The 16,545-nt window shown below is 39.1% G+C and overlaps 2 protein-coding genes across 3 annotated transcripts; one reads left to right on the top strand and one right to left on the bottom strand.

Annotated features, from left to right (window-relative positions):
• Nucleotides 1-1,102: 1,102 nt before the first annotated feature.
• On the top strand, nucleotides 1,103-8,089 carry LOC137717951 (E3 ubiquitin-protein ligase WAV3). Of its 2 annotated transcripts, XM_088699198.1 has the most exons (3): nucleotides 1,149-1,958; nucleotides 2,067-3,538; nucleotides 7,630-8,089. In XM_088699198.1, the coding sequence occupies exons 1-3, from the start codon at nucleotides 1,617-1,619 to the stop codon at nucleotides 8,072-8,074; spliced, it is 2,259 nt and encodes a 752-aa protein (XP_088555324.1). In that variant the 5' UTR covers nucleotides 1,149-1,616; the 3' UTR covers nucleotides 8,075-8,089. The 2 variants fall into 2 exon arrangements, with proteins under 2 accessions (XP_068313563.2, XP_088555324.1); XM_068457462.2 differs by lacking the exon at nucleotides 7,630-8,089 and having other exon boundaries at nucleotides 1,103-1,958; nucleotides 2,067-4,153.
• A 2,474-nt stretch (nucleotides 8,090-10,563) lies between these two features.
• On the bottom strand, nucleotides 10,564-13,543 carry LOC137718000 (glutamyl-tRNA reductase 1, chloroplastic). Its single transcript, XM_068457526.2, has 3 exons — nucleotides 13,004-13,543; nucleotides 12,244-12,485; nucleotides 10,564-12,005 (listed from the first exon to the last, which is right to left on the bottom strand). Exons 1-3 carry the CDS (start codon nucleotides 13,266-13,268, stop codon nucleotides 10,875-10,877), a joined length of 1,638 nt encoding a protein of 545 aa, XP_068313627.2. The 5' UTR covers nucleotides 13,269-13,543; the 3' UTR covers nucleotides 10,564-10,874.
• Between the last annotated feature and the right edge of the window lie 3,002 nt (nucleotides 13,544-16,545).

A 16,545-nucleotide genomic window follows, 5' to 3' on the forward strand; every position in this document is an offset into this window, starting at 1 on the left:
GATGGATCATACTTGTTGGAACCAAATTCGCGCACCATTGCATAGGGAGGAGATGTACAAACTCGACTACTTGTAAAATAACAAACAATCGTAAAATAACCTCGGCACTAGTGGGGTGCCAACCAAAGGCTCTCCAATAGTCACGTTAGTGAGCAGTTTATGAGACTCAAGTAATAGGCAAGAAAATAGAGTATGCGATAATTGCATTATTAGAGATAAATCCTAGAATGGTGTATGCATACCAGTCAAGAAAGATCTTTTAGGATATAGAATTTTAATTAAACCATGAGAATCTCAGAGGATATCTAGGACTAGATATTGTATCATCTTAGGAGTTTGATTACTTATAACCGACACCAGATCCTAAATTGTAGGAATCTCCAAGAATATAGAAAACATGATTGATTCTATACTGAGTCAGGTTTTCAAATCAATTCTGCGTGACTTCAAATCAATTAAAATATTAATAAAATAGATGAAAACAATAAAGGTATAAGACTTGTTTCTTTAAGCATCACATGTTTATTTTTCGTTATTCTGAATATAACGTGATATTATAGATATCTTTTCAATAATTCGAATTATCGAATACAGAAAAGGGAAAGCTAACTGGATGAGTATTTTTGTTTGGATACGTAATCCAAATTAGCAATTTATAACCATACCAGACTTCTTACTATATATATATATATATTATCGGATTCCACAGCCCTACCTAATATCATTCCATGTACTACATTTTCCCCTCTTTTACCACACCACCAAGTCTCATTCCATGTACTCCATTTTTCCCATTTGCCACCGTCACATTTCTACTTATCCGACCAAGGGTCAAATTTGAAATGACATGTCATCTCCATAAGAATCACGTTGCCCAAAATTTACCATAATCTCTTCTCTTACAAAGAGGATGAAAAGGAAAAGTTTTTCAGTGTGTCGAATGAAGAAATATTTTTTTTTATTTTTTATCAATGTGCCAAAAATGCAAAAAAATGCAAATAAATAAAATGAAACGACCTAATTTCTCCTATTCCTAAATTACCTTCTCGAACGAATACAAATAATTAAATAAATATTGGATTTCAGAAAATCTCTGAATCTGATCACGTAAAGGAGAGTTAGGAGAGAGAGACTGAGAGAGAGGAGAGAGAAGCAGTAGATCTATAGTCTTTTGGTTGCAGATATCTTTTTGGTGCTCTCAATACAGGAAAAATAAAACCAATAAAAAGCCAAAGCAGTAGGGAAGAGAGAGAGAAAAAAAGAAGTCTACAGATCAGACCCAGAGCAGAGAGGACCTCTCTCTCTCTCTCTCTATCTCTTTCTCTATCTCTATCTCTCTCCTCTCTCTCTCTCACTTTACCTTGTTATTAATCCCAGTACTAGTTTGTCTCATTGCTTTTTATTTCATTTGATCCCATGCTCTTTCTTCTCTTCTTCCTAAATCCCATCTTCCCCTTTTGTCTTCTGCCCTCCTCTCCGTATCTTCTTCTTCTTCCTCCTTCTCTGTTCTACAAAAGTTAAACAAAAGCTAGATTCATATTATATTTACATATCTTATATAATATTGTTTTGCTTCTTTTTATGATCTTTTATTTTTTCTGGGTTTGAATTGATAAATGGCAACTGGTTGGAGGCGAGCTTTTTGCACTACAATCCCTCGAGATCCAGCCGATGAATCCATACTCTCTGAAAAGATAAGCCCCAGCTCAAGTCCCACTCCCAGAAGCTGCACCAGGCTTGGCTTCTTCTCCGGTGGCAGTAACCCTTCTACCCCGAGATTGCAAACCCAGCAGCCCCAGCAGCAAACCCAGGTTGGCGACCATGAAAATCCCAGAAAACTTGAGTGCAAAACCACTACTCCAAAGAGTAGTAGAACGTCGTTTCTCTCGAGCTCCAACCCGACTTCTCCTCGATCCCCTCTCAAGCTCTCCCTCTTCCGTAACAGCTTCAAGTTTCGAGTAATTAACTCTCTTATTAATCATTAATCCACCCATTAATTTGTTAATCATTTTGTTGCCCAGTTGATTAGAATTTGTTTCATTTCGATGTGTTTTGAACTACTGCAGAGTAGCTGCGGGATATGCCTGAACAGCGTCAAGACTGGCCAAGGCACCGCCATTTACACGGCGGAGTGTGGCCACGCCTTTCACTTCCCTTGCATAGCTGCCCATGTCCGCAGCCATGGCATCCTTGTCTGCCCCGTCTGCAACTCCACCTGGAAAGACGTCCCTCTCCTCGCCATCCACCAGAACCTCAACAACAACAACAACAACAACAACGCCCAGAACGACGTTGTCCGAAGTCAAACCACCCCAAAGCAGAAACCCAAATCCAAGCCAGCCGAAGTCGAGAAGAAGATAATAATGGAGTCCACGCCACCACCCAGAGCCTCGTCCAAGCCATTGTACGACGACGACGAGTCTCTTCTCTCTACAACGTCTCGGATCATCCCCATCCCGGAAGCCGACGACGAGGAGGACGAAGATGACACCGTCGCATACCCCGAGACCGACGACGTCCAAGAGTTCCAGGGCTTTTTCGTCAATCCAAACTCTTCATCTTCCGATGCTCAGATCAACGGCAGAGATTTTAGAACCAATAATAATGTTCAGGTGCGGATTTTGCCCGAATCCGCTTTGCTCTCTTCGGGTCGGGGCTCCGACACTTATGCCGTGGCGTTGAGGGTGAAGGCTCCGCCTCCGTCGATTTTAAACCCGTCGCACCGTGCACCGGTCGATTTGGTGACAGTGCTCGACGTCAGCGGAAGCATGACCGGCGCCAAACTCCAGATGCTGAAACGCGCCATGCGTTTGGTCATTTTGTCGCTCGGCTCCAACGACAGACTTTCGATTGTTGCTTTCTCGGCTACGACGAAACGGTTGTTGCCGTTGAGGAGAATGACGGCTTACGGTCAACGTTTGGCTAGAAGAGTCGTTGACCGGCTTGCGTGCGGTCAGGGTTCGAGTGTGGGTGATGCCTTGAGGAAGGCGACAAAAGTGCTTGAAGATCGGAGGGAGAAGAATCCGGTTGCCAGTATCATGCTCTTATCGGACGGTCAGGATAGGGCAAAAAATTCGGGCAATCACCGTCAAGGTTCCGGCCACGTGTCGTCCACCCGCTTTGCTCACATTGAGATCCCGGTTCATGCCTTCGGGTTCGGCGAAACCGGCGGCTTTAACCAGGAGCCGGCTGAGGACGCGTTTGCCAAATGCGTTGGGGGATTGCTGAGTGTGGTTGTCCAGGACTTAAGAATTCAGCTGGGCTTCGATTCCGGCTCGGCTCCCGCTGAGATATCCGCCATCTATTCGTGCAATGGTGGGCCAGCAGTGCACGGCTCAGCTTCTGTTCGGCTCGGCGACTTGTACGCCGAGGAGGAGCGGGAGTTGCTGGTAGAGTTGCGGGTTCCTCGCTCACTAGGAGTTCGTGGATCCCGACACGTAATGTCCGTCCGGTGTCTCTACAAGGATCCTGCAACTCAAGAGATTGTGTATGGTAAAGAACAGGCACTTTTCGTGCCTCTCACGGATACCGTGAGATCGTCTACGGGCCCGAAGATCGAACGGCTGAGAGGGCTGTTTATTACAATACGCGCGGTAGCCGAGTCGCGGAGATTGGTTGAGCACAATGACTACTCTAGTGCGCATCATTTGCTTTCATCGGCTCGGGCTCTGCTTATGAAATCCGGCTCAGTATCAGCTGACGAGTACGTGCGCGGCCTGGAAGCCGAGCTCTCAGAGCTGCATTGGAGAAGGCAGCACAAGATCATGGAGGAGCAGCGGCAGATGATGATGATGATCCAACGGCGGAGAGGCGGTGTGGAAATGGACGTGGCGGCGACCGCTGTAGTGGATGAAAACGGGGAGCCGCTTACACCGAGTTCGGCTTGGAGAGCGGCTGAGAAGCTGGCTAAGGTGGCAATCATGAAGAAGTCGCTGAATAGAGTGAGCGACTTGCACGGCTTTGAAAATGCTAGGTTTTAGTTCTTGTTTTTAGAGGGAAAATAAAAGCACTTTTTCTTTTCGTTTTTCAAACTTTTAGTTGATAGGGACAAGGCCGGTAAAAAATGTACCCCCACCAACACATGCACATTCATTTGGGTGGATTTAGTTTGTTGCTTTTTTCAGTTATTTCGGTTGGATGGTGATTTTCGCAATTCTGTTTTCTCATTTTGCATTCTTCTCATTATTCCTATACATTAAGGGCGTGTTTACACACCCGTAATCAAAATGAAACTTCAGAATCCGATTCTGATTATGGATAATTTTTGTGTTTACCACGATTTGGAAGAACCAACCGCGTGTTGTATCCACGTGAAAAATGAAATTCAATTCCTGAAATTGGAGGAATTGGACTCCCTCCATGAGTGAGGTATTTGGATTCCTGAATGGTGAAGGAATCAGGAATGCACTCTAGTTTCCTATTATGCCCTCTTATTCACATATGCTTCAGCTTGGCGTTGGAGTTGGAGGAAGACAACTGGGAAGATGAATTTGGCTAGTCAGCTTGGCATTGGAGGAAGACAACAAGATGCCGATAGGAGTGAGCGGACGCCTAACAACTCGTTAAGCAACACAAGAAGGTGCCAACTCTGTTGGCTAGATTCTTAAAATGTTAATTTTTTTTCCACAGGGAAGATGAATTTGGCTAGGTTAAAAGCAAGACGTGCTGAGGAGGTGGATGAGGACAACTATGGATAAAGACAACTGTGGGTTTTAAATGCCCTTTGGAAACTGTTCTTCTTGATCCTAGATGGGGTTGTTTATTTAGTATCCTTCAGGTCCCTGCGATTGATGTATTGTATATAGGAATGCAATTTGGAACTTCGATAAGGAAGTAAATGCAATGGGAGTGGTTGTTGATCCTCCTGGAACGATTAAGATGTTTGCTGATCAGTTTAATTCCCTACTATCTCTTCTAGCTTGGCTGCCGCTAATGTGATGTTGTTAGGTTGCATTAGAGAACTGAGGCAAACTATGTTGTTACAGTGCTCTGAACTGGAGTGGTTGTTGTGTGAGAAGTGGTTGAAAACACGGCATGGTTACAAGACTCCTGCTGAAATAAAAAAGGGCATTTTAGTAATTATATTAATTCTTATTTCGATTCAGCTGAATTAGTAAACAATTTTTACGAACTCAAGTTCATTTCTATTCCGATTCCTGAACATTTAAGTAAATAGCTTCAACGGGAATTCGATTCTGATTTCTCTTCATTTCAATTCTTCCTCAATTCAATTCCTCCACAATCCAATTCCTCCAATTTTAATTACGGCTATGTAAACGAGCCATAAAGGTAATGAACAAATGAGTAGCTTTTGATTTTTGAATGACAAAATAGATCCTTCTAGGAGATATTATGGTTGTTGAAGTTGGCAATTCTTTTTTGCATTTTTTCTCTTCTTTTTGGCAAAATGAATGGTTGTTAGCAATATTTCTTTCGTCGGTTATAGAGGGGGATTTAAATTCAAGATCTCGTTCAATATTATGAGAGGAAAATACCATAGGATTAAAAATTACACTACAACACAATTCTTCAGTCATAGCATTACATTATAGCACTTTTATACAAGTTCTATAAGTACATAATGGGCTTCACTATCTCTTAAAACCATATGAACAAATTGAAGAGATCGGCTTAAACTAATTAACTGACTAGGAATAGAATAAAAATACAAGGTACATTAGGATTAAATAACGAGTGGGATATAAAGTTTTAAGGAAAAAAAAACTAAATTTAATGAAAAGTATTTTGTTTACTTGGTGGGTCTAAATTTTGTTTATTTTGTTTACTTGGTGGGTCTAAATTTAATGAAAAGTATTTAGTTTTAAGGAAAAAAAAAAACTAAATAACGAGTGGGATATAGGTTTTTCTGATTTGGACTTCAATTTCTGTATTGAGCTCTGTCTTTTGTTTACTTGGTGGGTCTATTCCTTTGCTTTGTGCTTACTATTGTATTTGGATCACCTTTGTGTAATTTTTTCGATGGTAATGAATCTTATTTCCTTTGCCCCCAAAAAAGAAAAAAAAAAAAAAACTAACAAATGCTAATTAATCATATTTCTCTAATCAATTTGTGAAATTAACAAATTCATTTAGCTACCAAATAATATAGGACCCTTTTCTAAAAATATACCAATGCAATTCATCTGAATTAATGCAAAATACCAATTCAATTCATCTGATTTAATGCAAATTACCAATGCAATTCATCTGAATTATTGCAAATTTAATGAGAATATTTGAATATTTGATTAATTAGTGTACCATTTTTGTGCATATATATATATATGTATATATATAATGGAAGAAGGTCATATGCATCAAACTACAACAAATCAAAGAAAATGGTGGGAGCTTCTTGGCCTCATTACCCTCCTTGTGTCAGCGAGGGCTGTACAAATGCTGCATGTTGTGGTCAAGGTTTGTTCTTTCTCTTTCTCCAACACTTTATGGTTTGTTCTTTCTCTTTCTCCAACACTTGACGGTTCTAACTTTATATATATATCAAATACAAACTTACAAATTTGAACGTCGTCTTGACTGTTTCCAGGATTCAAATATGTTTGGCCTGAGCTAGTTGGAAAGCCTGCGTCGGAGGCGGCAGCGACAATCAACAAGAACAACCCAGCTGTTACAGTTCTCATCTTAAAACCTGGATTCATTAGATTGGAAAACTTTTGTTGCAACCGTGTTTATGTTTTCACTGATGAAAAAGGCATTGTCTCGGAAGTACCTACTGTCGGATAGAGACTCGAGAATTATCCCGTCATCTAGTCCTTCAAAATAATGTCTATCTTCTTATCACATTTATAATAATTGTGGAAAATTCTATGACGTCCATTTACGTTTATTCGATTCCTTTTCAAGTTTTAATTCAGGATGAGACCTTTTTTTCTTTTTCTTTTTTTTGTTTGATAAACGATATTATCTACATTAAGGAGGATGAGTGACCTTAGTCTCACAATGGACTAGCAATAATGTGGTTCAAATACATTGTTCTAAAAATCTTCGCATAGCACCAATTAAGCCCTGCTTAGGCTCTAGATTGCTGGCCACCATCCCGATTAAACCTTAGGTGTACCTACCCAGACACCCGCCTAACGAGCCTAGGTTACGACTCACTTAGACAAAAAATAAATAACTTTCATTTTGTATTTTGTTTTTTCATTAGCGCTTTTTAGAACCTTGTATCCAGGTGATCACCTAAGGCTCCTCATCGGAACCTTCAGTGTTTCCCTAATGAGAGACAACAGGACAATAATTTCGCCAAATTATGATTACAATACACATTAGTCACAAATGACTTTTAATTACAACAATTGACAGTATTACACATATCTCAAAATTTCGATACAAAGCCGAACAGCCACTTATGAACATGTGGTGGTAGACATATAAACAATTCCCAGAGAAAAATCATGCTACGGTGTATTGCACCAGTGAGTGAATTGGAAGATCCCCCGGCCGGGACCAACACAATTTGTCTATCGAGTTGCGGGTTCCACGCTCTCTAGGAGTTCGTGGATCCCGACACGAAATGTCCGTCCGGTGTCTCTACAAGGATCCTGCAACTCAAGAGATTGTGCATGGTAAAGAACAGGCACTTTCCGTGCCTCTCACGGATACCGTGAGATCGTCTTCGGGTCCAAAGATCGAACGGCTGAGAGGGCTGTTTATTACAACTCGCGCGGTAGCCGGGTCGCGGAGATTGGTTGAGCACAATGACTACTCTAGTGCGCATCATTTGCTTTCATCGGCTCGGGCTCTGCTCATGAAATCCGGCTCAGTATCGGCTGACGAGTACGTGCGCGGCCTAGAAGCCGAGCTCTCAGAGCTGCATTGGAGAAGGCAGCACAAGATCATGGAGGAGCAGCAGCAGATGATGATGATGATCCAACGGCGGAGAGGCTGCGTGGAAAGGGATGTGGCGGCGACCGCTGTAGTGGATGAAAACGGGGAGCCGCTTACACCGAGTTCGGCTTGGAGAGCGGCTGAGAAGCTGGCTAAGGTGGCGATCATGAAGAAGTCCCTGAATAGAGTGAGCGACTTGCACGGCTTTGAAAATGCTAGGTTTTAGTTCTTGTTTTTAAAGGGAAAATAAAAGCACTTTTTCTTTTCATTTTATCAACTTTTAGTTGATAGGGACAAGGCCGGTGAAAAATGTACCCCCACCAGGCACCAATACATGCACATTCATTTGGGTGGATTTAGTTGGTTGCTTTTTTAGTTATTTCGGTTGGACGGTGATTTTTGCACTTATGTTTTCTCATTTTACATTCTTCTCATTATTCTTATACGTGAAAGATAATGAACAAATGAGTAGCTTTTGATTTTTGAATGACAAAATAGATCATTTTAAGAGATATTATTGTTGTTGAGATCGGCAATTCTTTTTAGCATTTTCTCTTCTTTTTGGCAAAATGAATGGTTGTTTGCAGTATTTCTTTTATCGGTTATAGATGAGGATTCAAATTCAAGATCTCGTTCAATATTATGAGAGGAAAATACCATTGTATTAAAAATTACACTACAACACAATTCTTCAGTCATAGCATTACATTATAGCACATTTATATAAGTTCTATAAGTACATAATGGGCTTCACTATCTCTTAAAACCATATGAACAAATTGAAGAGATCGGCTTAAACTAATTAACTGACTAGGAATAGAATAAAAATACAAGGTAAATTAGGATTAAATACCGAGTGGGATATGAGTTTTGAGAAAATCATTGAACCGTCGGATAATGTTCTTGCCAACGGCTCCTTTGCTACCTCTTGTGTGGTTTTTCCGCCATCTTAATATGTTTTTTTTTGGTCATGTTCTCTCACCATTCCTTTCATTCACTATCTCTATCCGTAACTCTCTTTTCTCATCTCCTTATGTATTGAGCTGTCTTTTGTTTACTTGGTGGGTCTCTTTCCTCATCTCCTTATGTATTCGGGTCACCTTTGTGTAATTTTTTCGATGGTAATCAATCTAATTTCCTTTGACCAAAAAAAACTAACAAATGCATGCATTCGTTCCTTAAAACGGTAAGCTAATTGATCTTATTTCTCTAATCAATTTATGAAATTAACAAATTCATTTAGCTACCAAATAATATAGGACCCTTTACTAAAAATATACCAATGCAATTCATCTGAATTAATGCAAAATACCAATGCAATTCATCTGAATTATTGCAAATTTAATGAGAATATTTTATTAATTAGCGGACCATTTTTGTGCAGACATAGACATATATATATACACACACACATAGGAAGAAGATCAAATGCATCAAACTATAACAAATCAAAGAAAATGGTAGGAGCTTCTTGGCCTCATTACCCTCCTTGTGTCAGCGAAGGATGTACAAATGCTGCATGTTGTGGTCAAGGTTTGTTCTTTCTCTTTCTCCAACACTTTACGGTTCTAACTTTTTATACATATATATCAAACACAAACTTACAAATTTGAACATCGTTTTTACTGTTTCCAGAATTCAAATATGTTTGGCCTGAGCTAGTTGGAAAGCCTGCGTCGGAGGCCGCAGCGACAATCAACAAGAACAACCCAGCTGTTACAGTTCTCATCTTAAAACCTGGATTCATTAGATTGGACAACTTTTGCTGCAACCGTATTTATGTTTTCACTGATGAAAAAGGCATTGTCTCGGAAGTACCTACAGTCGGATAGAGACTAGAGAATTATCCCGTCATCTAGCCCTTCAAAATAATGTCTATCGCATTTATAATAATAGTGGAAAATTCTACTACGTTCACTTACGTTTATTCCATTCATTTTCAAGTTTTAATTCAAGATGAGACATTTTTTTTTTTTTAAAACGATATTATCTACGTTAAGGATAATAGGTGAGCTTAGCCTCATAATGGACTGACAATAATATGGTTCAAATACGCTTTTGGCGAGAATCTAACCTAAATTTTTTTTTTACAAATGTAAAGAAATACTACCAGACTGTAGTATTAAATGGCAATTCAAGATGAGACTTATGGTGTATTTTTTCTCATATTTTTATTTGTTGAATAAATCCTAAAACATGTAAAATATTAATGGTGTGATATACCATTCGTTTAAAAGAAGATATGTTTTTTCATTTAGGTACCAAATAATAATGTGGTCATGCTGATAATTCTACGACTATTAGAGTTGAAGTCAAAGGATTAGGATTCCTGAAGATTATGGACCTGATTTCTAAGTCTTCTTAACTGAGGCAGGGCAATAAACCTTTGAAGAGGCTATCCAAGCACTGTTTTAAAAATCTTTGCATCTGCTTAGGCGCTAGTTTGCTGGCCACCATCCCGATTAAACCTTAGATGTATGAGAATTAAGAAAGGACGCCTAAACCTACCCAGACATCTGTCTAACGAGCTTAGGTTACAACTCTCACTTAAACAAAAAATAGATGACTTTTATTTTGCATTTTATTTTTTCCTTAACGCTTTTTAGAACCTTGTATCCAGGTGATCACCTAAGGATCCTCATCGGAACCTTCAGCGTTTCACTAATGAGAGACAACAGGACAATAATTTCGCCAAAGTATGAATTACAATACACATTCATCACAAATGACTTTTAATTACAGGAATTGACAGTAATACAGATATCTCATAATTTCGATACAAAGCCGAACAGCCACTTACGAACATGTGGTGGTAGACATATAAACAACTCCCAGAGAAAAATCATGTTACGGTGTCTTACACCAGTGAATGAATTGGAAGATCCCCCAGCCAGGACCAACACAATTTGTCTATCGAGTTGAAGATTACACAAGAAGGAACACGAAAATGACAATGTGAGGATGTTTTCCCCTTATTCGAGTTTGAGGAAGTCGATGTGTCGTGAAAGAAATTTGACATTGTAGCTTTACTTCTGGGTTTGTTCCACCTTAGCTCGAATTTTCTGTTCCAATACAGATATTTCTGTCTCGAGGCTGAACATTCTGTTAAGAGCGTGCATGTTCTCAAGTGTCTCACTCAGAGTTCGACTATCACTCCCATCGCATCTTAAGTGCTGCATCGGACCATGAAGGAGCTTGTTCACAATTCCTCGGCTAAGATCATCTACGGCTCTTCTTGTTTTCTTTGATATGTCGTCGCCCATTTTTGATAAACATTTGTCGAGCTCTGCAGCTCTGATTCTTTCAGCATAAGCTCTTAATTTCTTGATCGTAGGTACTGTCTCCAAAGAATCCCTCCAAGCTTCAAATTGTTTTGATTCTTCAGTGATAATTTCCTGAGCTTCCATTGCTTTCCGCAGACGATCCTCTTTGTTAGCAGCCACAACCTCCTTAAGGTCATCAACATTGTAAAGTCGAGCACCATCAACATCTGCAACACATGAACTCACGTTCCGGGGGACGGAAATATCAACAAAAAGCCTCAAACCGCCAGTGTCTAGACCTACAGCAGGAAGGTCCTTCACATTGTCTTGGAAAAATAATGGGGTTTCTGATGCGGTGCTAGTAAAAACCACATCTGCCTCTGCTGCACAGGTAAGCATATCTGTAAGAGGCTTGTAAATGATCTCAATACCATGCAGCTCCTCGCGGATAGATGCCACTCTCTCCTCAGTCCTATTCACAACAACCATCTTTGTGCAACCTTTTGCTACCAAGTGTTTGATCACAAGCTTTCCCATTTTGCCCGCACCAATCACCAACATTCTTGCGGTAGCATGTGACGATGCAGGAAGCTTCATCAAGGCAAGTTCAACAGCAGCAGAGCTTACAGAAACTGCCCCAGCAGCAATGTTAGTTTCAGTTCTAACCCGCTTTCCCACAGTGATTGCGTGCTTGAAGAGCCCACTGATGTTTCTACCAAAGCCAACAACTCCTTGACCGACTTTAACAACTTGTTTCACCTGGGCAAGAATTTGACCTTCTCCGAGGACAAGAGAGTCAAGACCTGCTGATACTTCAAAGAGGTGCTGAGTGGCATCGTTATTATAGAGTAAAAACCGGTGCTGGCATAGCTCAGAAACAGGGACTCCACTCGTCTGCAAACAAAAGCAAAAAGTGTCAGGTAATGTATTAGAGCAAGAAATAAGCAGGAGAAAGGAAACACCGTACAAGCTCAAACTATAACCCACAAGGAATTGAGTGTAATTTTTCGTTTCAAAGAAATAAATTAAAAATAAACAAACCAAACATTTTCTCAAACGTCAAACAAGATGATTGATTAATCCATACCACAAAACATAAGCCAAAAGCAACATATAAAGAAAGGAAAAGTACCTTTGACATCCACTCGGTAACTTCTTTGACACCACGATGCTGAGATAGAGCTACAACATATATCTCCATTCGGTTGCAGGTGCTAAGAACAGCAGCTTCTTCTATGTGATTTAAACCACACAGCTCCCCTATGGCTCGAGGCCATTCTGCTTCTGGAATGGCTAGTTTTTCACGCACTTCAACCGGTGTTGTGTGAATACTAAGTCCGATGACCACAATGCTGCTTCTTTCCTTTGTGTACCCTGAGAAGAACAATTGTGGAACTTTAGTCAGACAACATTACAAAAACAAAAAACAGTACGCCAAACACGTTCTTATATAAAGTATGCAAATAACCCTGAATAATGAACACAATCAAACCGAACATTATCCGAATAAACACAATCAAACAACGGTCATCAAAAGCATCTGAATCATAGAACCGCGACGATTAAAAACAAGGAACATCCAGAACCGCAACGATTACGGAAACATTGTATGGCTGTGATTTCTCTTGTACTCAAAATTCATACCGAAAAGATGCTTGGGAAAGTGAGAAACTTTCTATGACGCAATTCTAAACCCAAACAATCTCCAAATTTAAGCACATATATATGGGGAAAAAACCCCATAAAAAATACACCAAAAACCATGATGAATTAACTTATTTAGAACAAATACATTCACAAAACCAACAATTGCAAGCAGAAAATTCAATTCCAATACAAACCCATTAGAGAATTCACACAATAAAGTTCATAACGGGAAAAAGGACACGTACTGTCAGAAGCAGAGGTCTTGAGCTGCTCAAGAGCGGAGACATTGGAAGCGACAGACTGAACCACCGCCGCAGAAGCATCAGAAGAAGCGGCCACTTCGCACCGCACTCCTCTCTGAATTTGGAGCCTTCTAGTCCTAATGGGCCTCACAGAACCCACCAAAGAAGAACCGGTAGAGGCCCTGGACGACGTCGTGGCAGCCGACGACGAAGACAATGACAGCAAAGCCTCCAACTTTGCTCCGGCGAAACTGGTCGACACCGCCATTGACCCAAACCAGACGGCGTTTTCAAACGCTCAAAAAAATACGAGAAGAGTGAAAGATTGGAAAAGTGTGTATTGGGATTGGGATTGGAGCAGTGGAAGGAAGGAATGCCGGGCGTTTGATTTGGATTTTGGGTTTCGAGAGGGGAGGAGGGAGAGGAGTGGGGGTGGGTTTAGACTTTGGTGGTGGGTATACAAAAGAATTGACCCTCTCACTCTCTCTCCTTCTGTGTGTGGGAGTTCGGACTTTTGGTATGTTTGGGATTGCTTTACATTCTGATTGGTGGAATGGAACGCACGTTTTATCCACACTCCCCTTCAACCTTGTGTGGACCCCATCTATTCATCTATTCCGCTTTTTGTTGATAAGATTTCGGCCAAAAATGAAAGATAATACTTGCATTTTGTAGATAAATTCTTGTTACTTAGTGCTCTCGTAAGTTAGAGATCTTAAATTTGATTATCATCGAGGGTGAATTTAAATCATATTTTTAGTAGCTCATTGTTAGATTTAACTCACTTCATCATCCTCTTAATAAATAATATCGTTTGTTATATAAAAAAAATTACATACAACTCTTCGTTTCATAAAAATAAATATACAGACAACTCCAACAAAATGAAGACCTAGTGCCACTACCTATATTTGAACTTATTAACCACCTAGCTTTAATTCAAAGTTATAATATAATTTTTACTAGTATTATGGTTTAATAGTATTTAATACATTATTATCTGAAAATATATAATTTATGTGATTATATATGTTTAATGCAATTAGCATATGACGGTCGAGATAATATTTGGGTAGGTATGTACTTATTATTCCAAAGGGTACAAATGGAAACAAGTTCACTACTGACAACAATTAAAACCAAAGTGGGGATCAAACTAAAGATGTTATATTGATTCTTTCCAACTGACTTGATGCCTTTTTCCGAAAACATTATGTTGAATAATTTTACCACTTATATTAATCTTACTTGGCTCCGTGCCATCCGTTGGATTACATGTTACACTCATCAGCACAATGGAATCCATCGGCCAGGAACTCAGAAAGAAGCTAGATAGGACCCACAGCAGCAGGCTGAAACTGAGAGGGATAAGATTGGAGGAGTTGGGGTGTGAAGATATGTGAAAGAGATTGCTTTCTGAGATTTCAGGCCTCTGTTTGCCACAACTTTGGTTTCAAATTAAGTCCTACGTGGAGAATAAACATGCTCACACTTTTGGATATCCAACTTTGTGGTTTTCATAATTTAACCACCATCTATGTATAGTGTGACTCTATACAGTTACTACACAATTATTGTGAAAAAACGACAAAAATCTGTCACAATGACGATAAAAGTAACAAATCAGGCACCAAATGCACATATAGAATCACGGTTAAAATAACGAGGCTACATCACACCATCATCCAAACAACAAAGCCACAACAACTCGTCGAAGCGACATGACACATTTATTACTCGATGTTTTAGTCGAGCTTTTTATTACTCAACCACATCATCCTCTAAGCGAGACACATTATGAGCTATATTTGATAAGGATAAATGAAAGACATTGGAATATTGTCCTCTAATTTTTCACATTAACTAAGAAATAAGTATATGCATAAAGAGAGAAAAAAGGCATACTAAGAAATTAGTATAAAATTTGACCTTATGTTAGAAAGTACACCAGATAATAAAAGAAAAACAAAAAGCATCGATCGTCTGTTTTTGCGTAAACAATAATTCAGAATGAATACTTTAAATGCGTACAAATTACTTCACATCGATGGTCACGAATGATCGAACGTACCATTCTATCATAGAATATTAATCAACATGCTAGAAATCAAAGGACAAATCTAATGAAAATTCAGCAGTGCAGTTTTTTTTTGTAAACCAAGTATATACCATGTTTAGAAGTACTTCGGAGCAATATAATTTGAAGTATATTATTCCAAAGCATCACTCAAACACATCAAATATCCGACAGTCTTGCCGTAATGTTTGTGTCAGACTAATGTAGAATTAATTTGTGCTTGAATTCATCTTCATTCTAGTTTTGTATATGATATTGGGTGCATTCCAAGATAACCCTACATCTTGGTGCCAGCAATTTGGGTTTTGTATTCATTTTTTAACTTCAACTGGTTTAAAGAAACAAGGAAGTTCAAGAATTGAGATCCTCTTCGGATCTTGCAGTCTAGAGCAACAGACCAAGTAATCTGAATTATTCATTTCAAATCATATAAGAGTAGGATTCTCTCTCCTCCTATTTTCATTCCCTTCCCTCTTCTCACACATTGCTCTTTGTCTTATTGTCTCTATAAAAAAATCAAATATAAGATGTTGACGTGGCTTAACCGTGACCGTTCAAATAGGAAAGGAGGGAATGGGAGAGAGATTAGGAGAAGAGAGAATCCTCCTCCAATCATACGACTTCCATTAGTTCATTTCATTGGTCATCTTACAAAAACCTAGAGAGTGGATCTCTCTCCTTCTCTTGAATGGTTTGAATTACGCAATTTGTCGCTCCAAATTACGAGATCCGGTGGGTTTAAGATCAAAATGCTACTTCCCCCCCCCCCCCAAAACAATAAGGACATTGTTTTTGGTGTAAAGTTAACTTGAAAAACTCCGCATTATCTTCACAGTGAATACAAAGATTGCTGGAAAACAATAACCTACAACTTTTATAGCACGTTTACTAACCTATAATCGGAATAAGAATAAGGAATCTGATTTCGATTACAGATTATAGATGTGTTTACTAAAATTGGGAGGAATCAAAAGTGTGTGGGGCCCACACAAAAAATGGAATCCAATTCCTGAAATTGGAAGGTTTGGATTCCCAACATATAAAAGGTATTTGGATTCCGGATTGCCCAAGATATCGGAATGATAATTTTTTCCCTTTATGCCCTCACTTACTTTCATTATTTCCAAGATTATCCTTTTAACACTAGACTTATTTTTCTGAAAATGCTCCTAACAATTTATTTCCATGTCCTTCTAGCTCATTAAGCATAATTCTATGCTCATTCACATTATGCACAACTCCATACATATGCCGAAGAGAAAAAACTACAACTTGAGCAAGAAAATTTAGATATTAAAGTCAATACTTAAATTTATAAAAAAAAAATTAAACAAAATCATTTTTGTATGTCTATGAAATAAAAAAGCAATTTAATTTTTTCTTACTATTATATACTATATCAAATTTTATTAAAAAAAGTACATAAAATATTTGATTTGAAACAAGGACATTTTAGTAATCATACTGC

The sequence above is a fragment of the Pyrus communis genome, chromosome 8 (assembly GCF_041283825.1).
Source record: "Pyrus communis isolate YQ-2024b chromosome 8, ASM4128382v1, whole genome shotgun sequence".
Lineage (NCBI taxonomy): Eukaryota > Viridiplantae > Streptophyta > Magnoliopsida > Rosales > Rosaceae > Pyrus > Pyrus communis.

Excerpts from the sequence above, each read along its gene's own strand:
- LOC137717951 (XM_088699198.1), top strand. The coding sequence starts at position 1,617 with ATGGCAACTGGTTGGAGGCGAGCTTTTTGCACTACAATCCCTCGAGAT. Across the intron at positions 1,959-2,066 it reads GTAACAGCTTCAAGTTTCGA|AGTAGCTGCGGGATATGCCT; the intron begins GTAATTAACTCT and ends GAACTACTGCAG. Across the intron at positions 3,539-7,629 it reads CTCACGGATACCGTGAGATC|ATCGTCTTCGGGTCCAAAGA; the intron begins GTCTACGGGCCC and ends GGATACCGTGAG.
- LOC137718000 (XM_068457526.2), bottom strand. The coding sequence starts at position 13,268 with ATGGCGGTGTCGACCAGTTTCGCCGGAGCAAAGTTGGAGGCTTTGCTG. Across the intron at positions 12,486-13,003 it reads CAAGACCTCTGCTTCTGACA|GGTACACAAAGGAAAGAAGC; the intron begins GTACGTGTCCTT and ends TGTTCTTCTCAG. Across the intron at positions 12,006-12,243 it reads TTACCGAGTGGATGTCAAAG|ACGAGTGGAGTCCCTGTTTC; the intron begins GTACTTTTCCTT and ends TTTTGTTTGCAG.